This window comes from Chelonia mydas, chromosome 4, assembly GCF_015237465.2.
Source record: "Chelonia mydas isolate rCheMyd1 chromosome 4, rCheMyd1.pri.v2, whole genome shotgun sequence".
NCBI classification, from domain to species: Eukaryota; Metazoa; Chordata; order Testudines; family Cheloniidae; genus Chelonia; species Chelonia mydas.
Window position 1 is genome coordinate 105,584,162 of NC_057852.1, and position 25,284 is coordinate 105,609,445.

Below are 25,284 nucleotides of genomic sequence, written 5' to 3' on the forward strand. Positions count from 1 at the left end.
ATACCCATCTGAAACCTATTCAGCATTTGTCCACTCAAAGATTCAAGTAGATTTGTTATACAGTGGTGTGCTTAAAAAGGCATGTCCTCCACAAGAGAGTTTGCAGTATAAAAGCCAAACACTAATAAGATGTAAAAATGTTCGAGGAAGTTATGTTATTGTTTCATTGACTCACTTTAATTGTTGGGGTGGAGAAGGCAATTGATTGATGAGAGTCACTGTCTGGAGTAAGTCTTTAGTGGTGAATTGAATGTGAAGCTAGGAGGCAGAACAGAAAAGCAACTAAGACAACATTAGGAAAAAGACACCAGGGCGGGGAGCACCACAGGGTCTCTAGGCTGACTGTTATCAGGTCATCCAAGAGAACCCTATGTAGGACATTTTGAAGAAATGGTTTGCAATTTATAAAAATTGTTAAGAAACTTTTCAGTTAAAAACTCTATAGAAATCTAGTGTATATCTTTTTTTAAAATTAAAATAACTGAAGGCATAACTTCATAACAGATTTCAACATCGTTTTTCAGGCAAGGTTCTGCTTTTTCAGATCTATTTTATCCTCCTTTTCTACTTCTGCCTTTTTATGTCCCCACACTTTTCAAGAGTAAATTATGGATGAGGATACCAAAAAGGGGGGAGAGAGTTACCACCTATCTATCTTTGAGTAACATATTAATTATAGCTGCTTAGGTTGTAGTACTGATCAACTTAAACCCAATCCTGCAATGTTTTAAAGCTAACTGACAGAAGAAGCAAGACATATTCAAAGATTCTCACAGCACTTTCTGAAAGTACTTCAACCTCAAACGGATTCTGTAGCCACTCTATAAGAGCAATGAATCATCATTTGCTTAGCACAACTTTTGGGTGCTATAAAACACGTTTGCAGAAAGATCTGAAAGACAATACCTGCCCCAAAAGGCTTACTGTCTAAAAGGTGTTATGCAGCAAAATGAAAGAAACTAATATAAGGAAATAGGGGACCAGGGTGCAGGAGAACGTCACTGATTATATTATGCATGCTTCTCATTTCCATCATGCTCTGGAGGCCGCACAGTCTTGTGGACAGGGCACCGTACCATAAGTAAAGAGACTTGGGTTTCCAATCCAGTTCTGCCAACAATTTGCTGTGGCCTTAGCAAGCCACTTGAGCTGTGCCCCTCAGTTTCTCCTTCCTATCCTTTGTGGTGCATCTGGGGGATGAGCCAAATCCTCCTGCCCCACGTGGGAAATGAAGGAGCCAAGAGGGTCCCTGCAGGTGAAGAACGTCCCACAAGTAGGCTCTGTCGTCATTGGGGCCCTGGACTATGAAGGCCTGGCTGAAGCCATGAGTCTCAAGTTTTACTCCATAGGCTGCCACAGTTTCCAATGGGCTTACTTGTAGACACATATAAATCATTTGGGTGATATGAAGTTTCATAAAGTAATTAAAACATGCTTCCCCCCTTTATGTGCTGGACAGCTGTGAATTTAAGCACAACATGGCTCATCATCATCATCAACAACAAACATTAGGCATTCCATAAATATTCTCAAGCTTTCACTTCTGTAAAATGAAGTCATTAAGTTTCAGTTCAGACCTAAAATGGAATAGTTTGAAATATAGTTTCCAATATATGAGAAACTATTCTGTTGCCTGTGAGCATGAAATACATTCTTAATAGACTAACAAAATTCCTGATATTTTGGATTTTTGGAGCAGATTATTTACATTTCTTAGTCCTCACTATACTGTACTAAGACTGGTTTACCTACAGCAGATGAAAGTTTTTTGCTTTTGTGAGTGGCTCACCATAAACATCAAGGGCACACAGAGAGTTTGGGAGACAGTGAGTTTCATGCAAAATACTGAGTACACAACATGGGAGGGGGATAATTTTTAAATAAAAATGATTCAATTTCAATTTGAGGGATTTTTTTTAATTTCACTTATAATACACTTTCCTTTTAAAAAATGAACCTGCTTAAAATTAAATTTGCAATTATGATAACCTATGTTAAGACCCAATCTACTAAAATCATTTCAATAAAAGACATGCTGAATCAGTAAGTCCTCAAAAAAGTAATGCATTACAGGCTACTTTTCTCTATACAGACTGAAAGGAAAAACCACTTTTTACTCATTTTTTAAAACGGCACATCACAAACACACTGTATTAAGTATCGGCATCATTTTTCAGTTTACTATGAGTCAACTCTAGTATTCACCTGTTGCTTCTCCCCCGCCCCCCATGTCAGTACTTTCACTATGCTGTTCAGAAACACTTAGTTTCATTTCCCCCTCTATTCAAGGCAATTTTATTTAATAAAAATGTAAAATGTTTTGTGCAGTTTTAATTCCCATTTCCATACAAATGCAATTTGACACAGTCCATCAGTATAGTTAATCGAGTAAAATAAGAAACATTTAACAATAAAATATATAGTCATTCTTAATTTCTACATATTAAGACATATGATTGCTTAAATAATTGTGTATAGTTATAGCATATCTTCCTGGCTAGCAAAAAGTACCAACGCTAGTGTAAAAGCTGTATTTAGTTGTAAATAATCAGAAAATTATTTTCCTAAAGTAAAGTTCTAAAGTACAAATGGAAAATAATTAAAATTAATGTTTCCTGATTGATCAACATCAAGTGATTTAAATCAATCCACTCTATAAATACAGGACAGGTCCAGTTCTGAAAGAACTTGTGTTTGAGAAACTGATGGGAAAGATTAATAAAAGTCTGGACTGGCCATGAAGGTGAGCAGGTGTTGCCTTTTTTTTTCCTTTTCCTTTCTTTCTTTCTTTTCTTTTTTTTTTTTTTAAAAGCATGCCAAGTTTTTGTTCCATAAAATTACAAGCGGTCATGCCAGGTGTAGAGAAAGCTCAGAATCACCAGTGTGCATAACAGGGCGTTTTAACTTTTGGACAAGATGTGTTGGTCAAGCTACAATGCTTGATTATTCCACAAAGTCCTTGTGCTAACAGTAGCACGGCTGTCAGAACTTCAGTAGGTAAAAGAAACAGGTGCCTGAACTGTTACATGCATGTGTCATGATTTAAGCTATTTATTCCATGAATTTCCAGTACTTTAGTGCATTCGATTTACAGAACAGAGTTAAGGAAATAAGAGATACGGGAAAGAATTTTTGCCTAATATTTAGGGCCCTACCAAATTCACAGTCCCATTTTGGTTCAATTTCACGATCATGGAATTTTAAAAATCATACATTTCAGATACTTAAATCTGATGTCTTGGTGTTATAACTGTGGGGGTCCTGACCCAAAAGGGAGGAGGAGTTGTTTTGGGGAGAGGAGGGGGGTTTGAGGTTATTGTAGGGGGTTGTGGTATTGCCACTCTTACTTCTGTGCTGCTGCAGGCAGCAGCACTGCCTTCAGAGTTGGGTGGATGAAGAAACAGCAGCTGCCTGGCCGGGAGCCCAGTTCTGAAGGCAGCGCCACCACCCCAGCAGCAGCACAGAAGTAAGGATGGCCTGGTATGGTATTGCCACCCTTACTTCTGCGCTGCTGCTGGCTGGGCACTGCCTTCAGAGCTGGGTGCCTGGCCAGCAGCCACAACTCTCTGGCCACGCCATCTCTGAAGGCAGTGCAGAAATAAGGGGTGGCAATACTATAATCCTCCTACATAACCTTGTGACCCCTCTCGACTCCCTTTTGGGTCAGGACCCTCAATTTGAGAAACACTGGTCTCCTCTGTGAAATGTACACAAAGACGAGATTTCACGGTCCATGAAGCATTTTCAGTCATGAATTTGGCAGGGGCCCTACTAACATTCAATATCCCCTTTTGTTAAAAGAGAACCAGACCCAAGCTAAGGAGCGATAATGATAAAATAAGCTATAGGAAATCATCATACTACACAATAATATAGCAAGGTTTTATCTATAAATATCGGGATTTACTGAAAATACTTTTTGCTATTGAAGGGTGCTCCCAATTCAAATATCAAAGCAGAAGACCTCCACACAGATATATGAAAACCAGGGCTTAAAAAATCCAATCCGTGGCAAACAGGAGGCCGCCCCTAGTGATTGTGGGACTTAATGATATCAACTCTAATTAATTTAAGCCTTTTAATTTTTTTTTTAATCAAAGTTTCTAGCCATTATGGCTGGAAACATTCCAAATGTGAACAGAAATGTAGATGGACAGTTTCATCCTCCCAAGTCTGAAATCAAAGACATCTCAAAAATTCTAATGTTGACCATTGCTTTGCCAACCAGAAAGAAATTCATTTGTAGTTCTGCTGTGAAAAGTGACAGCAAATGAACGCAGTTTTTTTGCTCAGTTGGTTCCTCTGTCTGCTTATTTTACTAATCAATGTAAGTTGAGACACTTTTTTAACTCTACTAGTACAGCAGGGACAATACAGCTTCAGGACAGCAAGGTAGTTGCCCTCAGCCTCACCCATCAGACTTGTTAACTAAACAATGAATATTCTGCACCTGATGGTTATGAGCCATAAAAAAAGTTTCACTTCCAGATTGCATATTTACTTTGCAGGGCTGAAAAACAATTTATTTGTACAGACTGAGAAAGTTTAGTTACGACATACTCAGGGAATACACACAATGCCAATTTTACAGTCACTGTTCAGAGCAGAACCACGCTTTAACACGGGGTGGGAAAACTTTTTGGCCTGAGGGCCACATCGGGGTGTGAAACTATATGGAGGGCCAGGTAGGGAAGGCTGTGCCCCACAAACAGCCTGGCCCCCACCCCCTATTTGCCCCCTCCCACGTCCCACCCCCGACTGTCTCCCTCATAACCCCCGACCCATTCAACCCCCTCTGCTCCTTGTCCCCTGACTGCCTCCTCCTGGGACCCTCCCACCCCAAACCGCCCCCCCCCCCCAGATCCCACCCCCGATTCAACCCCCCGCTCCCTGTCCCCTGAGCGCCCCGACCTATCCACATCCCCGCCCCGACAGGCCCCCCGGGACTCCCATGCCCTATCCAACCCCCCTTTGTTCCCTGACCACCCCAGAACTTCCGCCCCATCCAACCGCCCCCTGCTCCCTGTCCCCTAACTTCCCCGTCCACCCCCCGGGATCCCCACCCAACCCTCCCACCGCCGCCCCCTTAACATGTCCCTCAGAGGGGCAGGAGCTCGCAGCCCCGCTGCCCGTGCAGCAGCGTGGCTGCGGCGGAGGGGGAACAGCAGGGGAGGGGCCGGGGGCCGCCTTCCGGGCAAGGAGCTCAGGGGCTGGACAAGACAGTCCTGCGGGCCACAGTTTGCCCACCTCTGCTTTAACAAGACTGGACACTCTAATTGCTGATATTCACAAGGTGCGCAGCAAAGAAACTAACGTCAATTTCACACTGTGGAGGCTTCAGAAAGTTCTAAGCAGAAGCAAACATTAGATCTATTAACAAGGGAGGACCACACAAATTAAAGTCTGGAGAACAACAGTGGTTTCCCCTGCTCCTCTATGCTCAGATCTCAGGAATCAGAAGGCTCTGGGGTAAATAAAACCCTCCCTTGGAGCAGCTAGAGGCTAGCTTGACCTTCAGACTTTTTAGACAACTACTAACCAGATGCTACTGGCTGATATGAAAAATGGAGTCACCATCCTGCTCAGTCTAGATCACAGGTGGGCAAACTACAGCCCACGGGCCACATCCCGCCCGCTAGACCCTTCTGCCTGGCCCCTGAGCTCCTGGCCCGGGAGGCTCGCCCTGGCCCCTCTCCCGCAGCCTCAGCTCACTGTGCTGCCAGCACAATGCTCTGGGCGGCGGGGCTGTGAGTTCCCGGGGCAGCGCAGCTGCAGAGCCCGGCCTGACCCGGTGCTCTGTGCTGCGTGGTGGGGTGGCTGGCTCCAGGCACAGCTGCCTGTCCTGGTGCTCTGGGCGGCGCGGCTGTCATGCTGCCAGCCACCAGTGCTCCAGGCAGCGTGGTGAGGGGAAAGGGGGGTTGGAGAGAGGTCAGAGGAGTTTCGGATGGTGGTCAGGGGGCGGGGGCAGTGGTGAGCTGGAGCCCGTTAGCACCAGTTCGCGAGAACTGGTTGTTAAATTTAGAAGCCCTTTTAGAAATGGTTGTCCCGCAAGGAACAACCAGTTCTAAAAAGGGCTTTCTAAATCTAGCAACCGGCCAAAAGTGGCTCCCCGCCCCATGCCCCGCCCCAGCTCACCTCCATTCCGCCTCAGCCTCCTCCCCTGAATGCACCGCCCTGCTCTGCTTCTCCACCCGTGCCCCCCCCACCCCACACCCGCACCGGGCTTCCCACGAATCAGCTGTTCATGCAGGAAGCTGGGGAGGGCTGAGAAGCAGGCAGTGGCTTTGCGCTCTGGCCCAGGGAGGCAGAGCGGAGGGGAGCTGGGGGGTGGGGGGGAGCCGTGAGGAGGGCTGCTCCCCGCCCCAGCTCACCTCAGCCTCCACCTCCCTGGGCCTGAGCATGAAGCTGCCGCCTGCTTCTCAGCCCTCCCCGGCTTCCCGCGTGAATAGCTGATTCGGGCGGTGTATTTAGGGGAGAAGCAGAGGCGAGGTGAGCTGTGGCCAGGCGGGGACCTGCTGGTGGGTGCATTGCACACACCAAATTTTCCCTGTGGGGGCTCCAGCCCCGGAGTCCCCACAGAGTTGGCGCCTGAACACCGACTCAATTAGCAATGACACCCAAAAACCACTCATCACAGCATACAAGTTACAGTGCAAGACCCTGTCACAGCAATTTACAGCACCATTTTGGCCTCCACATTCACAGCTCCTCATTTTCTATATTTGTACAATATACCAATAGAGCGCTGAGGAAGGAAAACAGAATAGTTAGGAAGTGAATGACAGAGTCTCTTGTCCCGAGTGAACTCTGCAATTATAGAGATGATAAACGGGTAATGAAGGTTGGTTTTGTATAGCACTTTGACATTAAAATATATGTGCTGGTACAGAAAATATATGGGCCTATATTAACGCAAGCACACAATAACAGTTCCAAAGAGTTTGGAGGGAGTGTCTCAGGGCACCAACAACTATTTACCCCTAGTTAATACTTTCCCAGTGCAGTACCCTACAATTTGAGATTTTGAAACACTACCCATGACACTCTGTTATACACAATATTTGTGTTTTGGGGCGAATGAGTAGATGTGTTCCCTTAGCCCTACAACAGATAATTAACTGCTTAAGGAAAAATATTGGCATCATGTTTTCATTAGATTTTTGGGGGGAAAGGCAGGCAATTTTTGTAATAATTAAATGGCATCTTGATCTTATTTTACCATTAAAGCCGTTCTTCTGCCACATAAGGAATTTTCAGACTTTGGGACATGAACCCCATCTTCAAGAACCAGCATATCACCCATATCATACAGCTTCCCTGTGATGACTGGTGAGAAACTGGCTTAAATTTTGAAGCATGAGGGTTTGTATTAATTCAAAGCTAGTTTTTTTAAATATATATATTTAAATCAGATTTTTTTTTTTTTAATATAACTGCCTAGTCCTTTTAAAAAAGTTCTGCTGAACTCCTGACCTTGTTAGCACAAAGATCCCATTGCCACAGGGTAAGTGCATTGTGTGGAGTAGCATTTCCTTTTAACAGTTTTGAATGGCACTTTTCAATATCATGTCAGATGAAGATGATGAATGTACCCTTGTTCTTTAAAAGAAAGAGTGACTAGAATCCCGGTTATTTATTTTCTATACTTTTAGCACGTCCCCTTGAATTTCTCTAAATTAAACAATCCCAGTCTTTTCCATCTCTCTTCATACAAGTCTTTTCTATGCTCCTAATCATTCTTGTTGCCATTCCCTGAACCTCCTTTATTTTTATTAAAACCTTTTTGGCACAGGGTAACCAGAACTGAAGACTGTTTCCAAGTGGGGGTCATACCACTGATTTAGAGAGGGATTATAACATTTTCTTTCCATACCATTCTCATACATGCTAATATTGATTATTTTTATACCACTGTTACACAGAGCACTCGACAAACAGGTGACAGTTAATTTAAAACCCAGAAATGTGTCTGTAGTTCAAGTTATTCCCTTCAACATCCATTTATTTGCATGTGGCAACACTAAATTGTATCTGCCACTGTTTTCTCCATTCACCTACCTTGGTTAGGTCCCTCAGAAGTTCTTCAGTTCTCTGTGGTCTGTGGACAAATCTAATTAATTCAGTCTTCTTCAAGTTTAGACACTCAGTATTTACCCCTTTTTCTAGATCCAATACATTAAAACACCAGTCCTAGTACAGAAGCGTGTGGGCACAATGATTTAACTTTCTGCTATGATTAAAAGTCTCCTAAACTCACTCACTCAGCAAGTTTTCCTCCTGTGTGTTCTCTTCCCGCTCCCAACACCTTCATATATTACCTGGTCCTACTCTCCCCCGTATGTGCCCAATTCTGTCCCTAAACAGACAGCGGCAAGGAAAGAGACTTGGAAGAGATATTGGAACTACATGTCTCATATCAGTTCCAGCAACACAACCAAATTAAGAGACACTACAGTGAATGCATTTTCAGAAAATGTTTGTTTAAAAACAAAAAACACGCTCTTACACCAAGTAAAATAAAACTCATAGAAAATGTATTTCAAGTAACAAACACTGATACGCTTGGGAGGCAGTGGAATTTTATGCATGCTTCAGTCAACCAGATTAGGTTTAAACAGCTCAATAACTACAACCCTCTATGGCTGTGCAGTTTCACTTTGAGCGTATGTAGTAAATTTGAACTGGGCAGGAGATAAGAGACCTGGTAGTTGGCAATGTCCCACAATCTAATTGCTAAATTATATGCCTTGAAAGACAAATACTAATTAAAAATGTGCACTGGCCAAGTGTCACCTGCTTTGATACACCTAATTAATACAATTTTTAGTTCCAAAGTCACAAGGAGAACAACACGTGGAGGCATCTTCTATATTTCATTACGTAACAAGACAAAAAATAAGACACTCCAAGATACATCCCATTAATTAAGATAAATTTGAGAACTCTATCTAAAAACAGCAAGCCATGCTTCACATGCAAACCATTAGCTATTTATTTTGCCTAATGAATTCACATTTCTAAGTTTTATCCCCTCCCTATCATCCCTGTAACTCAAATAAAAAGTTTTATTAGAAGTAATAAAACAATTGTCTTGCAGCCCTTTCGATAGCAATCAGAGAATGACTATAATGATACAGGAAAGGGGAACTCCTGTTTCAACATGATTTTGAAACAAAATGTTAAGCGAATCAACAAATTAGCTTTAGTTTGTTTACATTAATAGTATAATTTCTTGCATGTCATTTTTGCTCTTCATTTTACTAATACACAAAACTGAAATAAGTGAGTCACAATTTCAGGGGTAACTGCATTTACATCCCCGCTCCATGGTCCCTCGAGGGCACCCACTTAAGGTTTCAGACTATCAGTCATCACCTCTCAGACAGAGTCTCCATGTCCTTCTCCTTCCAGACTAGGGGTTTGGGCTTGCAGTCCCTCTGCACCACACTGTGATTTCTCCACAGCAGGTCTGATTGGGGTTCAACACCTGGGGTTAACTTTTTCTCCAGGGGCTATAACAGTGTATACCAGTTATCAACCAACCTTCACAAGGCAAGATAAATATATTAGGGCAAAAGTGATATAGAAAAAAAAACACTAAAAAAATAAGTTCCTATGTGCATGCTAAAAGCACATCAGGGATCCCCCATCAGTCTCGTGGGGTCCTAGTAAGCCAAATATTTTACATTGTTCCACAAAGTTTGGGTCTCCCCTCATGGACAGAAGGTTCTGCCCGTTGAATCAAAAGAAGGCACTGAGTTGCCTCAAATTCAGCCTCCGTATACCAAAAACCCTGTCTTTGTCTGTAGGTCTCCGAAAATCCAGTTTAAACCACTATATGCAAACCTCCCCAGGGGGCAATAGCTCTCTGGAGCTATCCACAGCCTCAGTGATTTGCCTAAATCACTCCCCCTCAGCTCCGGATTTTAGCTTCTGAAGGACCTCTGGTAATCCTCCGCACTGAAGTTGCATACAATCCCTGGCCCACAATGGTGCAAAAACCATTCATTAAGTTAATACAGAATGGTCCCCAAAGATACTGCAAACAGTTGCAATATCTGGTAGTGATATTTCCAAATGATATATATGAGAGAGGAGAAAGAGAGAGACTAATCTAACAGTTTATGAAGTGTTATGGTTACCCTCTAAGGATCTTTGCTGATACAAACACTTCAAACTCTTTGGTTACTCGATTACAGACCTAAAAGTGGCAATTCTTCAACAAGAAAACTTCAAAAACAGACTCCAAGAGAGACTGCTGAATTGAAATTAATTTGCAAACTAGACACCATTAAATTAGGCTTGAATAAAGACTGGGAGTGGATGTTTCATTACACAAAGTAAAACTATTTCCCCATGTTTATTCCCTCCCCCCCCCCCCCCCCCCCCCCCGTCTTGTCAACTGCTGGAAATGGCCCACCTTGATTATCACTACAAAAGGTCCCGCACTCTGTTCTCCTGCTGGTAATAGCTCACCTTAAGTGATCACTCTGGTTACGATAACATCCATTGTTTCATGTTCTCTGTGTATATAAAATCTCCCCACTGTATTTTCCACTGCATGCATCTGATGAAGTGAGCTGTAGCTCACAAAAGCTTATGCTCAGATAAGTTTGTTAGTCTCTAAGGTGCCAGAGGTACTCCTTTTCTTTTTGCGGATACAGACTAACACGGCTGCTACTCTGAAACTTGCTGATAAACTGTTACTAGAGATCAATCTACCAGCAACAATTTCTCATCCTTTCTTTTCTTCAGCTGCGGACATAAAAGATGCAGAAAATCAACTGCCTTTTTGAAGCCCCCATAAAAAACTCTCAAAGGAATTTTAGCACACACTGGACAGGGAAATCATTGTAGAAACTTTCTAGCAAATCTAGTTCAGGCACAGTTCTTGCTATAAACAATGTAAAATTGAAGTATCACATAAACCCCAAACGCAGTTAGTGCATATTGTCACAGCTTCTGTGGTAAAACCAGACTGGTGCAAACTGCTACAGGTACTGCTGATAAATCGGAATGATCTTAATAAAGTCTTTTTTTTTTAAATGAATTTTTACATGCAAATTTGCTTTCTGCTTCTCAAGCGTATATAGGCCCCAGATGGAGAATACTTAAATCTCAAGGCTATGTTCAAGTTTAATAATGCAATGCTACTACAGCGGATCCTTGTCAGAGCGTGCATCGCTATAGCGTGGATTCACATATAGCGTGGTCGCAGCGATGGATCCCAAATTTAAATATTTAAATTGAGATCCACAGTAACGCAGAACCTGCTAGAACACGGTCCCCGCATTAACACAGTACCGCGCATGGATCCCAAACCCCACGTTCTAGCGAGGTGTATAATTTAGTCCTTAGTCATATGACTGAAGCGGGAAGGCTATCCCCACACATCTGTTGAGCAACATTAGCATATGTTCTTATTAAATTATGGTAATTTGACTCTTCCTTTTATCTAACAAGGTTCCGGGGCATATTAACGGGACTGTCGTATGTAAGACGCAGGAAGAAATTGAACCATTCTGTTCAACACTGGTGAGGTCTCAGATGGAGTAGTCCATCCAGTTCTGGATGCCACACTTTAAGAAGCTGCATGGTGTCAAGTATCAAGGGGTAGCCATGTTAGTCTGTATCCACAAAAACAACAAGAAGTCCGGTGGCACCTTAAAGGCTAACAGATTTATTTGGGCATAAGCTTTCGTGAGTAAAAAACCACTTCTTCAGATGCATGGCACTCCTATTGCAAGTTTATATACTTATTCCATATACTATAAACATTACTTAGATTCCTATATTTTAAAAAGAATTTCAGAGCTAGTTCATAACACTAACTTGATGCCACAGTTGTGGAAGTCACTAAACTCCTTTCATATCAATGATGGCATTATTCCCATAGTAATTTGCTTTAAAAAGGGAAAAGCAAAAGGACACAGAAGAAAGGACAAATATTGCATAAAACTAAGACTGTTAGAGTCAACCAATGTGACATAGCCAACCAATGTGGCATAAACAATTTTATTTGGAGTATTACACTTTTTCTTGCCTTTAAGTTTGACAAGATCTCAATCATTCACTCCTGGCTCCACCCCTAACTCATGACAATAAAAACTGTACAAACTTGCAACCATCACATTTATGCCTCATATCTTACATGGTAGTTGCTTAGACTAAGTCATATAACCCATCTCTTTTTCCCTAAAATGCATCTACAGAACACAGATATGTTAAGTAAAGAAGTACACAGGATTACAGCTCAGTAAGTACCATTCATTGACTGATTGAAAGGGCACTAACTTTTAGTAGTTTACCTATTATCATTTTCAATATGCATAGGAAGTATTAAGAAAGAAGAGTGTCTTCCATAGTGTTGGCCACAGCCAAGTATGCAGGTAGTCTTGCCAATAGTTTCTCTCCCATTCAAGATAACATGCATCACCCTACTTTCACTTATGACTGAAACACTTCCCTGTGACAAGTGAAGCAATTCTTTAAATACTTTCACAACACTACTTTCCATGCAATGTATCTTCAGTTCTCTGTAATGAAATGCAACAGAACGAAACAAAAGCCAGCATCGTGTCACTAGCCAATGTTCACTGATCACCAGTGGTCCCTAAGGAACACTCCTGGATGAAACAAAGCTTACCTCAACTAGGGGTATGGCATTTACAGTACCATTACAATAAAAATAGTAGAGGACTCAAGATATGAAACATTTGAAAGAAAGTCTTAGGAAATGCTCAACTATGGACAAAGAAACCTTCATTAATTCTATATTAGAGTCCTACTGGACAGTTGGGATTCAGCACTTGCTAGCCAGCAGCCAGCGTAACTGTATCAGGGCAAACCCCAGGTATAGACATAGTAGCTACGAATTGCACCAATTGAGCTTACTTCTGTATCAAGCAGCGGAAAACTCAACCCGTGCAAATTACACCGGTCTTGTCTATACTTGGGCTCTGCAATGGCTTAGCTATACTGATTTGCTGGCCACTGATTGCTCAACCCAAAGCATAGACACAGCCTAAAGCACCTAGTTTAACAAGGTATATGTTTCTTCACATTCTTTATGAGCTCAGCTGCAGGGGTAGAGCAGCACATTAATAAAATTATCTAAATGAAGGGCTGGGGGAAAGCTGACAGGTGCAGAGGAGCACACAGTTCGAACACATACATCCCTGGGGGAGGATTTATTAAAAGGGATTCTCTATATCATGTAAAGAGGAAACAGAAGTTGATAAAAGTACAGGTAGAATCTGAAGAGAAACAATCAAAAGTCAATCACATGAAGGCAGACAACTGAATATTGCCAAATTTTATAAGAGCTTGTATGCAAACACTAGTAGTCTAAATACTAAGATGAGTGAACTTGAGTGCCAGATATTAAATGAGGATATTGACATAATAGGTATCATAGGAATCCGGTGGAACAATGATAATCAATGGGATACAGTAATACTAGAGTACAAAATACGTAGGAATAACAGAGTAGTGGGAGAGTGGCACTATATGTGACAGACGCGTAGACTCAAATATAATAAAAAAGTCTTACATGAATCAAACTGTACCACAGAATCTCTATGGATAGAAATTCCATGCTTCAATAATAAGAGTATAGCAGTCAAAATATACTACCAGCCACCTGACCAGGATGTTGACGGTGACTGTGAAATGCTCAAGGTGATGAGAAAGACTAAAAAAACCCAGAAAATTCAATAATAGTAGGAGATTTCAACTATCCCCATATTGACTGGGTACATGTCATAGAATCATAGAATATTGGAAGGGACCTCAGGAGGTCATCTAGTCCAACCCCCTGCTTAAAGCAGGACCAATCCCCAACTAAATCATCCCAGACAGGGCTTTGTCAAGCCTGACCTTAAAAACATCTAAGGAAGGAGATTCCACCACCTCCCGAGGTAACGCGTTCCGGTGCTTCACCACCCTCCTAGTGAAAAAGGTTTTCCTAATATCCAACCTAAATCTCCCCCACTGCAACTTGAGACCATTACTCCTCGTTCTGTCATCTGCTACCACTGAGAACAGTCTAGAGCCATCTTCTTTGGAACCCCCTTTCAGCTAGCTGAAAGCAGCTATCAAATCCCCCCTCATTCTTCTCTTCTGAAGACTAAACATCCCCAGTTCCCTCAGCCTCTCCTCATAAGTCATGCGTTCCAGTCCCCTAATCATTTTTGTTGCCCTCCGCTGGACTCTTTCCAATTTTTCCACATCCTTCTTGTAGTGTGGGGCCCCAAACTGGACACAGTACTCCAGATGAGGCCTCACCAATGTCAAATAGAGGGGAATGATCACGTCCCTCGATCTGTTGGCAATGCCCCTACTTATACATCCCAAAATGCCATTGGCCTTCTTGGCAACAAGGGCACACTGTTGACTCATATCCAACTTCTCGTCCACTGTAACCCCTAGATCCTTTTCTGCAGGACAGGACTCAGAGTGAAATATCTAGACACCATTAATGACTGCTTCTTGGAGCAGTTAGTCCTGGAACCTACAAAGGAAGAAGCAATTCTTGATTTAGTCCTAAGTAACAGGATCTAGTTCAAGAGGGGAATACAGCCAAAAAGAAGCCAACCACAGTCGCATTTAACTTCAAAAACCAGAACTACACAATAATGAGGACGCTAGTTAAATGGAAATTAAAAGGAATAATCACAAGGATGAAATGCCTGCAAGCTGCAGGGAAACAATGTATACTCCAAATAAAAAAAATAAATCAGGAAAGGGATAAAAAATGCTATTATGGCTAAACAGAATAAAAGATGTTAGAGACAAAAAGACATCCTTTAAAATTGGAAGTCAAATCTTACAGAGGAAAACAGAAAGGAGCATACATTCTGGCAAGTCAAGTGTAAAAAGAATTTAAAGAGCAATTAGCAAAAGACAAAAAATAACAGCAAAATTGTTATTCAGTACATCAGAAGCAGGTAGCCTGACAAAATCAGCAGGGACACTGGATGACTGAGATGCTAACGGAGCACTCAAGGAAAACAAGACCATTGCAGAGAAGCTAAATGAATTCTTTGCATTGGTTTTCACTGCAGAGGGTGTGAAGGAGATTCTCACACCTGAGCCATTCTTTTAGGTGACAATTCTCAGGAATCAGAGTGGTAGCCGTGTTAGTCTGTATTAGGGGGGAAACCCCCCCCCCCCCCCGAGAAGTAATTGATTGGCCTCGTTACAGTTGGTATGTCAACACCCATTTTTTCATGTTCTCTGTGTATATATATATCTTCCTACTGTATTTTCCACTACATGCATCCGATGAAGTGGGTTTTCGCCCATGAAAGCTTATGCCCAAATAATTTTGTTCATCTCTAAGGTGCCACAAGTACTCATTCTTTTTTTAATTCTGAGGAACTGCTCCAGACTGAGGTGTCAATAGAGGAGATTTTGGAACAAACTGATACATTTAACAGTAGTAAGTCACCAGGACCAGATGATATTCACCCAATGCTTCTGGAGAAAATCAAATATGAAATAGCAGAACTGCTAACTGTGGTATGTAACCTATTGCTTAAATCAGCCTCTGTACCGGAGGCAACTAATGTAATGTCAATTTTGTAAAAAGGCTCCAGAAGCAATCCTGGCAATTACAGGGTTCTCATCTGTATGCTGTATCCATTCTTTGAGTTATACTTCGATTGTAAGCTCTTCATGTCAGGGACGATCCCTCTGTTATGTGTTAATACAGTGCAGTCCAGATCCAATACTGGGTTCGCTACATATTACCACCATACAAACAAACATTAGAAAGTGTAGCATGGTAAACAACTTGGTACTGACAAGGATATTTTTTCCATGTCTAGCTTATATTGTATAATTCCCTACAAAAAATTAGGTGAAGTAATCCTTTCAAGGACAGGTCTGCAGTAAGGAACTGTTTCTTAAGAAGGTGTTTTGTTTCTTTTCTTGGAATGCTTTACTTTTGAATCCCTCAGTTCAGATTAGTGGGTCATTTTCAAGATCTCTACAAGTTATAAACAGTACAAAACTGTTAATTATATTTTTGCAGGGATGCTCTGAGACAAATAGAAGACCTCAGTACTTTTTCAAAAACTTCTGGGAGAGAGGAAACAATAAGTCTTTTCAATAATTCTCAAAGTTGAGGAGTTAAATTTTATATACTGTTAAAGTAAATGAATAAACCAGCACAGTCTAGTTTGATAACACTTTTCTGTGGAATAATCATAACCCACAGAATGCTTTGGAATCACGTGCATTAAGTAAAAACTTACAGAATGAGGATGGAGCCATGATAATCAGGATCAGAGAAGTGTTCCGAGTGTAAGGAGTCTTAAAGAAGGAGGCCTAGGCACTCAAGCAGGATAAAGTAGTAAAGAAAATGTACATTTTTTGCAGAGTGAAATCATAAAAAGAAACATGAGGAGAAAAGGTAGGCGGGGAGCAGGCTGTGTAGGGCTTTGAAGGGAAGGACTAGGAACTTGACTGATGCTAAACAGTTAAGTGATTTGAAGAATTGCTGGAGATAAAGTAGCAAGCCAGGGAATTGTTTATATGGCAGTATTTTGGACAGACTAAAGGACAGTGAGGTGGGTGTCCACAAAGCCATCCATATATATATAATGATGCTATAAGTAACGCTTTAAAAAAATACAGAGTTAGCAAGTATAGCAGTTTGCACTTTGCCTGAGATATTTCAAATGTAGAAGATGCATAAACAAAAAAATCCATTAAAAAAAATCACTCAAAGCACCTTAAATATACATAGCATTATGAAGTCAGATTTCTTGCCCCCATAAGAGAAAAAACTGTAAAGATGCTATAAAGATATTAAAATGTTGTAGGATGATTAAAGATAGCATTGTACAGTCCACATAAAATCAGAACAGGTCTCTGTGATTATATTTCATATAAATCCACACTTGAAAAACCAACTAATCCAGTCTGTAAAGATGATGAAATACAGACAGCTTCAATATAAATCGCAGTACCCTAACAACCACCATCATAAAACGCTCTACAAACACCAAATCCTCACAACACCCTTCTGAGGTATGATCCCAAATTTACAGATCGGGAAAAAGATAAAAGTGACTTGCGCAATGCTACAAAGCAAGTCAACAGAACAGCCAAGACTGGAATTCAGGAGTGCCTATCTCCCAAATCCAAGTTCAGTTCACTAGACTGTGTTGCCTCACTTCCCTGCATTGCAGGAGTCACTCAGGATATCAATTAGAGATTTCAAAGATTCTGGATGAGCCTGTATTTTCTAACCCTCAGGTCATTCTTATCATTAAGAGATTCACGTAAGATCTTACCCAGAGAAATGTAACCATTTTAGCTCAGGGCACCAAGAATACGGTTTAATTTAACAGTAACAGTCTTTACAATGGTAAGTCATGCGAACTCTTTTGACTTACATGCTTACAATGTTTTCCTCTTACTCCTTTTCCTGATTAGACTTCTCTAAGCCTGGTGACCCCCACGCCAAAGCTCTGCTCTACTTTTAACCACTTTTAAATACAATATCTATGTATAAATCCTGTCCCATTGTAATTCAGAACCCAACAGTCAAAGGATTTTCACTGCTATAAGCTTCCTACCATTCAAAAATATTAGAATAGTTTATTCAAATGTACACAAGCATCTCAAGAGATGTACTTTGTTACTTTATTGATATCAATATTTCCAAATTCTTGAAGAAAAATTCATATTAAGAAGTTAAAAAGGCTGTTTTACTGACACTCCTTTTAAATGTTTCATCATAATCTGTGTTTTAAAATAATCAATGGTAAGAACACTTTACTCTCTAGAGATAAAACTGCATATGTGCATTATTTTTTTAAAAAAATATTAAACTGAGGCAAAACCTCTCCATGCAAGCATATCCTCCTCTTTTCTGGATAACCATCATCCCTCCCAGGAACCAGGGAAGTCATGATTTTCATTGCAGCATCTGGCTCCTTGGCAGCTTTATAGGCAGCTGTGTTGGCAATTTTGGAAATACTTGCAAGTTTGTCCGTTAGGCTTTGGAGGGCCATCTAATTTTCCCAAAGCTGTTTTGCTGCTCTACTGAGTCATTCACTGCCACATTTTTGGGTACGAGTCCAATGGACCCATGCAGGTTCCATGATACACACACACCCTCTGAAGCTGTTAAAAATTATGCTATGGGTCCTTTTACAGCACACAGAAACTTGTTCACGATTCTTCTGTTAAAGCCACCCACATTCTGACCCATCACCTGCACACTAAAGTTGTAAGTACATTTTGCGGAAATTAAATTAACAGTTTCTCTGGCAACCTTCCAACAAATATAGATGCACAATTAAATATAGTCATTGTGTGTCTAAGACTCCTCCACCCTGTGAAAGATGCCAGGAACGTGTCTTTTTGCTGAGGATACACGAACTCATTAACACAAGCCATGTCTTGGGTGCTAGACACACGATAAATGGTTAAGAGGGAGCCTCATTATACCTGAAGAGAGCTTCTGAGCCAGCCAACCTTCAAAACACCCTGTGCATTCACACAAACACAACCCACAGCAGGAGGCTATCACAGGAGAAGGGACTCCAGATCTTAACAAGATCATTAATTCAACAGGATCTAGCATAGATCCACCTTCAGACTCTTTTCCGGGGGCTTCGCTGGGCTGAGTGGGAAGCCTGTGACTGCCAGCTAAGCTCTCACAGGAGAGTCAATACCGCATTGCTGCTGAAGCTGCTCATTTTCACAAGCAACAACATCCAAAAAGCAGCCCCAGAGAGTCTCTTGGAGACCCGGCTGGCTTCTCCGCAGAGAGGAGCAGCAGCTCTGCAGTGTCCATCCCCGCTGGGGAGAAGGAAGGTTCATCAGAGCTCGGGGTGGGACCCGCAAGCGCAGCCAAGCGCTGGCGGAGTTTGCAAATCAGGGGGAAACAGTGGCTGCAGAGGGGAAAGCAGCCGAGAGCCACCCACGCACTCCCCCCCGCTCAGCCCGCCAGGGCTGCAGCGCGTCTGGCTGGGCTCTACACGGGGCTCGGCTGGCCCCCCGGGGGTAGGACGAGGCTCGGCTAGTTCCGCGCGGGCGGGACGGGGCGATAGTCCCCCCACGGGCGGGACGGGGCCCGGCTGGTCAGTACCAGGCTCCGCCCGGGGCCGCAGGCGGAACTGTCTGGGGTCCCCGTCTCCCCGCGGGGGACGCTCCCGCCCAGACTGTTACCTGTCCCCGTTGCCGGGGACTCTGCCGCGGAGGCGCCGCCTCTTCTCCTGCCCCCGGCCACGTCCCCGGACTCCAGCTCGCATCCCGCGGCGGCCAGGAGCAGCCCCAGCAGCAGGACCGGGACGGGGGCTCCCGCTGCCCCCGACCGCCTCCCCGCGGCGCCGCTCGGGACCCGGACCCCGCTCATCGGTGCCGCTGCTGCAGCGACCGCAACCGGCTCCGCTGTGGCGCTTCCACCCCCGCCCGGCTCCGGCAGCCGAGCCGCGCTCCGCCCGCCCCCTGCGCCCCACGCTGCCTCCCGCCGCCGCCGGCTTCCGGGGCTCCGCGCCTGCGCGGCAAGACGTCACCGCGCAAACGAGCCTGGTGACTCCTCGGGGAAAGAGGCGCGGGCGAGGGGGGCGGAGCTGAGGGGGGCGCGGGCGGGGCGGGGGCGGGCTAGGCGCGCTGCGGGGAGGCTGCGGGGCCGGGGGCTCGTGCCGGAGTCCGGGCCCGCCCCTGCCATGAGAGACGCAGGGGGGAAGCGGGGCTGCCCCAGCCGCCGGCCAGGAAGCGGGGGAGGGGAAGGAAGAGAGAGACGGGCAGGTGGCTCCAGGAGAGCAGGGAGCCCGCCGCAGAGAGGCGCGGGGGCGGAGAGGGAAACAACAAGGCACGAGCCAGGCAGCTGCAGGATGCAGGAGAGTCCTGCTGAAGGCAGCAGTGGGACGGAGAAACGGGAACAGGGAGAGGAAACGGTAACTGATCACTTTCCTCAGTGCTCAGTTTGTAATGAAAAGGGTGCCGGGGCTCCTGCAAAAAGAAAAGGAGGACTTGTGGCTCCTTAGAGACTAACCAATTTATTTGAGCATACGTATCCGATGAAGTGAGTTGTAGCTCACGAAAGCTTATGCTCAAATACACTGTTACTCTGAAACCTGTCATTATGCGGGGCTCCTGCAATCGTTTTAGATTCATAATGGATGCAGCAAGCCCAGAGGTGCCAGGGCTAGGAATGGCCAAGCTTAGGGGAGGCTCAGCCTTGGCAAGACCAGGCGCAAATTAAGCACTGCTTTTTTTTCTCCAGGAAGCACCAACCACCTGTCACAGCCAAGGCAGCTGAAATACATAAATACTGTAACATTTCTCTTTGGGCAAATTGCTATGGAGGCCCCAGGGATATTTTGTAATCTCACACAGGAAGCAAGGCAGTCTTTCTATTAACATGCATTTAACACTATTAAAGAGTTTGAGAACTTCTGCAATGGGTTTGGCAATGTTATCATATAACTCATGCACAGACATTTAGACTCAACGGGCCTGGGTTCTAGTCATGATTCGGCCATGAAGGGTTAAGCGTAGCATTTTATTAATGAGACAAGATCACTGCTACGAACCAGCAGAAGTACATTTCAATTGAACAGTTCTTTCACAGGTAGCTAGTTGCAGGAGTGAGATTTAAAATATCTCTGTGAACACTTGCTCTAGTGAGCCATATTAAAAAAAACACCTACGGGAAACTAGTAAGAGAAACTTGGTCATACCATGTTTGACATTTGCACTTACACCCACCTTTTTGGAACCTATAAATAAGTAGTATTCAAAAAGATTTTTGTTAACTGTCCCATCAAAATACCCTGATGTTCCTGTTTCAGGGTAAGAGGAACTGTTCCTCAATCAAAAGGAGTACTTGTGGCACCTTAGAGACTAACAAATTTATTTGAGCATAAGCTTTCGTGAGCTACAGCTCACTTCATTGAATGCATTCAGTGGAAAATACAGTGGGGAGATTTATATACATAGAGAACATGAAACAATGGGTGTTACCATACACACTGTAACCAGAGCGATCACTTAAGGTGAGCTATTACCAGTGGGGCGGGAGGGGGAAGGGGGGAGAGAACCTTTTGTAGTGATAATCAAGATAATCAAGGGCCATTTCCAGCAGTTGACAAGAACCTCTGAGGAACAGTGGGGGGTGGGGTGGGGAATAAACATGGGGAAATAGTTTTACTTATTTCAGAGTAACAGCCGTGTTAGTCTGTATTCACAAAAAGAAAAGGAGTACTTGTGGCACCTTAGAGATGAACCAATTTATTTGAGCATAAGCATCCAATGAAGTGAGCTGTAGCTCACCGAAAGCTTATGCTCAAATAAATTGGTTCCGTCTCTAAGGTGCCACAAGTACTCCTTTTAGTTTTACTTATGTTATAGATTCAAAAACCAGTTCGAGAACACTTCAGTCTCTCTGGTCACTCGATTACAGACCTAAAAGTTGCAATTCTTCAACAAAAAAACTTCAAAACCAGACTCCAATGAGAGACTGCTGAATTGGAATTAATTTGCAAACTGGACACAATTAACTTAGGCTTGAATAGAGACTGGGAGTGGATGGGTCATTACACAAAGTAAAACTATTTCCTCCTGTCTATTCCCCACTCCACCCCCCACTGTTCCTCAGACGTTCTTGTCAACTACTGGAAATGGCTCACCTTGATTTTCACTACAAAAGGTCCGCCCCCGCTGGTAATAGCTCACCTTAAGTGATCACTCTGGTTACAGTGTGTCTGGTAACACCCATTGTTTCATGTTCTCTATGTATATAATTCTCCCCACTGTATTTTCCACTGAATGCATCCGATGAAGTGAGCTGTAGCTCACAAAAGCTTATGCTCAAATAAATTAGTTAGTCTCTAAGGTGTCACAAGTACTCCTTTTTGCGACTACAGACTAACACGGCTGCTACTCTGAAACCTATTCTTTAATCAGGGACAACCAAAGAACAGTCAGTAAATCCTAGGTGCGTTAACGGAGCAGCAGATCCACCCATAAATGTCACATTTAAAAAAAAAAAAAAAAAAACCTACCTTCTTCCACAGTTTCCTTGTAAATACCATGAAATTATAAAACTAAATAACTTGTCCCCATGGCCATCATAAATAGCTAATAAGATCCTCCTCTTGCTGTACTTAACTACTTGCTCCTTCCTCCTACTCTGCAGCATTTGTGGAAGAGTACATCTGGCTAATCCTTTATGTGCTCTCCCCACAGAGCAGTAAATGGAATGAAATTGCTACTTAGTAGTATTTACAAAAAAAATTGAGCCACACAATCAAGCTTATGTTAAATTAATTCCCTGAGGGTTTTAAAATGTACATAAGTTTAGCAACTTTTCACTGAGGAAGAGACATAAAAGCAGAGCTTTCTGTTCCGAGAAAGAGGAATTGGGACATATATTTTACAAAAAAGAAAATGTTGGAAGTCACGTATGTACAGATTATTTTAAATCAATAGAGCTAAATGGTATTTGAAGCCTTGTCACATAAACGCTAATATATAAAACAAAATTGAGCCCTCAACAGGTCCAGGACTTACTGTAGTAATAGCATGAGCCTGTAATGCTTGAGCAAAAGGACTAACTCCCCTAGACAAAAGCAGTATCAGACACATTCGTCATGTGGACCAGCCAATAGATAGAGATAAAACCAGACATTCTCCTAGTGTAGGTTAGGACTACACCATGCTCGGTGCTGTACAAACAGATAAGCCAGTGGGGAACCCAAAGTCAAGGCCCTTCACTCCAACTGAAGTAACAGAGTAGAAAACCAGGACCTTTAAAGACCAGGCCTATGGTCCCTGCTGTATAGAGTTTATATTCTAATTTCAGGCAAAGATAGAATAGTTCATACACATAGCATAGCAGAGAATAGTGCAACGTGAAGCCATATAGATGGGGGAAATATATTCCAAGTATATTTACACACAAAAATATAGGTTTTAAAAACAGTAAATCCTTTGAGGAGGCTGTGCAGGGGAAAGGAAGGTTACTTACCTGTAACAGAGGTTCTTTGAGATAGACTCTGCATATTACCAGTTGTGGGGTGCTCCCACTGGTGCAGCCTGAAAGGTACAATTTACTAACAGTAGTCATTGGAGTGTCCACATGGCTCCTTTGGCCTTCCCCTCACTGAACTCTGGATGTTCTAGGGCAAGTGTTTAAAAGGAGCGTAGTGCTCCACTACCACAGTTCCTTCCCCTCTAACCCCAACCGTTTGGTAAGTAGGACTGCAAGGTAATGAGGAAAGGTGGACATGAAGTGTGAATATGCAGATCCATCTCAAAGGACCTCAATTATAGGTCAATAAGATTCATTTCTTCCTTTGAGAGTCCTTTGCACATTCACATTCATGGGATAGATTAATAAGCAGTATTCTGACCCAGGATGGTGAGACCCAGAGTTCTAGTTAAACAAGGAGTGCAGAACTGCCTTGCCAAATTTTGCATCTGAGCTAGATTCTGAGTCTAAAGAATAATGTTAAGGAAAAGTGCGAACAGAACTCCAGGTTGCTGCTCTATATATTTCTACCAGAGGAATATGTCTACAGAAAACCATAAAAGTTGCCTTTGATCTAGTTGAATGAGTTCTGTTGCCTGGCGGAGTGGATAATCCCTACAATTTATAAAATTCATAAATACTTAATCTAATCCATCTAGAGAGTCTGTACAGAAATCCCTTTTCCTATTTTTTTTTTTTTTATCCACGAGCCATAAACAGCCTTGAAGATTGTCTAAAGAGGACTGAAAAGTTTACCTTTCATTTCATTTTGTCCACCACATTAATGACCTTAACACTTGTCGTGGAATTAATTTTTTTTTTTATTCATGCTGTCTAAACCTGGTATGTAATTCTTTGCTAACCAGTGCAGAAGGGGTCTCATCTGAAGACAAGCAAAAGGAGTCACTGCTGTGGATGACGCCAGCAGACCCAGCAATCAAAGGAAGAAAAGAATTAACTGTCTTGGTAAGTGGTTCAGGAGATATACACAACTGTTTGTTTTGATATATCTCGTCTGGGAGAAAAGCTCTCTCCACAGTTGAATCCAATATGGCTTTTATAAAAAGAATCCTTTGAGTGAGTTTAGACAGGACTTTTCCCAATGTATCTGTACTCCCAGACTGACAAATCGTGAACGTATTTGACTTACATGTACTAAGATATCTTCCCTGGACAACATTTTTATTAGACAGTCCTCTAGGTGCGGGATACATATGTTCTTAGCTATGCTGCTACAACACACAGGCATTTTGTAAACTTCCTGAGTGCTGTACACAACTCAAAAAGGAAGACGTACTGAAAATGGTCCTGTTCAACAATGAAATGCAGGTACCTCCAAGGACATGACCTTACAGAAAAGTGGACATATTCATCGTTGAGGTCCAGAGGTACACACCACTCCTGGAGAGAAAGAGAAGGTATTATAGAAGTTAGAGACAACATTCAGAAGCATAATTTCTTTATATAAGGCCATGTCTACACTACCACTTACGTTGGCAAAACTTATGTCACTCAGGGATGTATGTGAAAAAACATACACCCCTGAGTGACATCAATTTTGCTGGCATAAGTGGCCATGTTCACAGTGCTGTGTTGGTGGAAGAGCTTCTCCCACCAACATCGCTGCCTCCGCTTATTGGGGGTGGTCTAATTATGTCGACGGGAGAGCTCTCTCCCATCGGCATAGAGTAGCTACACTTACAGTGGCGCAGCTGCATCAGTACATCTGTGCTGCTGTAAACTATCTAGTCTAGATAAAGCCTATGCGTTCAATCTCTTTAAATCCGAAATAAAGCAAAGGCCCATTTCTTTTTTGGGGAGTAGAAAACAAGAAGTAAAACCCATTCCCTCTGCAATCTCATGGAACTACCTCTGTAGCACCCAGCTGTAGTGGAGATTGAACCTCCTTTTTTAAACAAATCAAGATGACTTTGATCTCTGCCCAGATATGAAACGGGTGGTTGTTAGGGGAAAAGGTTTGAATTAAATTGTGAAACCACATGAAATAACTTCTAAAATGCATCTATCCAATGTTATTAACTCCCATTGATAATCAAAATGGAACTACTGGTACCCAAACTATGGATAAGTAATGTCCAAGCGGACTGGCTTGAAGCTCTGTGTCAAAGCAGATGTCTTGGAGGAACCATAGAAGATAAACATGAAACTTTCCCCTTAATATTGCAAGATTTAAATTTCTTCCTCACTTGTAGTTGGTGTTGTGGGGTATAATGAGGGTGGAAATGATATGACTTTCTCTAATAATTGTAATGAAGTGAAGGATACGA

The 25,284-nt window shown here is 42.8% G+C and overlaps 1 protein-coding gene and 1 long non-coding RNA gene across 6 annotated transcripts in view; one reads left to right on the forward strand and one right to left on the reverse strand.

Moving 5' to 3' along the window:
• The window catches only part of STIM2 (stromal interaction molecule 2), a 144,335-nt gene extending 124,869 nt beyond the window's left edge, over positions 1-19,466 (reverse strand). Inside the window, exon 1 of one of the 3 annotated variants that reach the window (XM_037897965.2) lies at positions 19,189-19,460. In XM_037897965.2, the coding sequence (XP_037753893.1) occupies positions 19,189-19,375 (187 nt within the window). In that variant the 5' untranslated portion in view covers positions 19,376-19,460. Of the gene's footprint in view, positions 1-19,188 lie in introns of all 3 variants that reach the window. The other 2 variants (XM_037897966.2, XM_043544560.1) reach the window with 2 other exon arrangements.
• Positions 19,467-19,675: 209 nt separating this feature from the next.
• LOC114019105 overlaps positions 19,676-25,284 on the forward strand; it is a 30,540-nt gene continuing 24,931 nt past the window's right edge. For all 3 annotated transcript variants that reach the window (XR_005225216.2, XR_005225213.2, XR_005225214.2), the window contains exons 1-2: positions 19,676-19,919; positions 23,863-23,962. This is a non-coding gene — a long non-coding RNA (uncharacterized LOC114019105). The remainder of the gene's footprint in view (positions 19,920-23,862; positions 23,963-25,284) is intronic.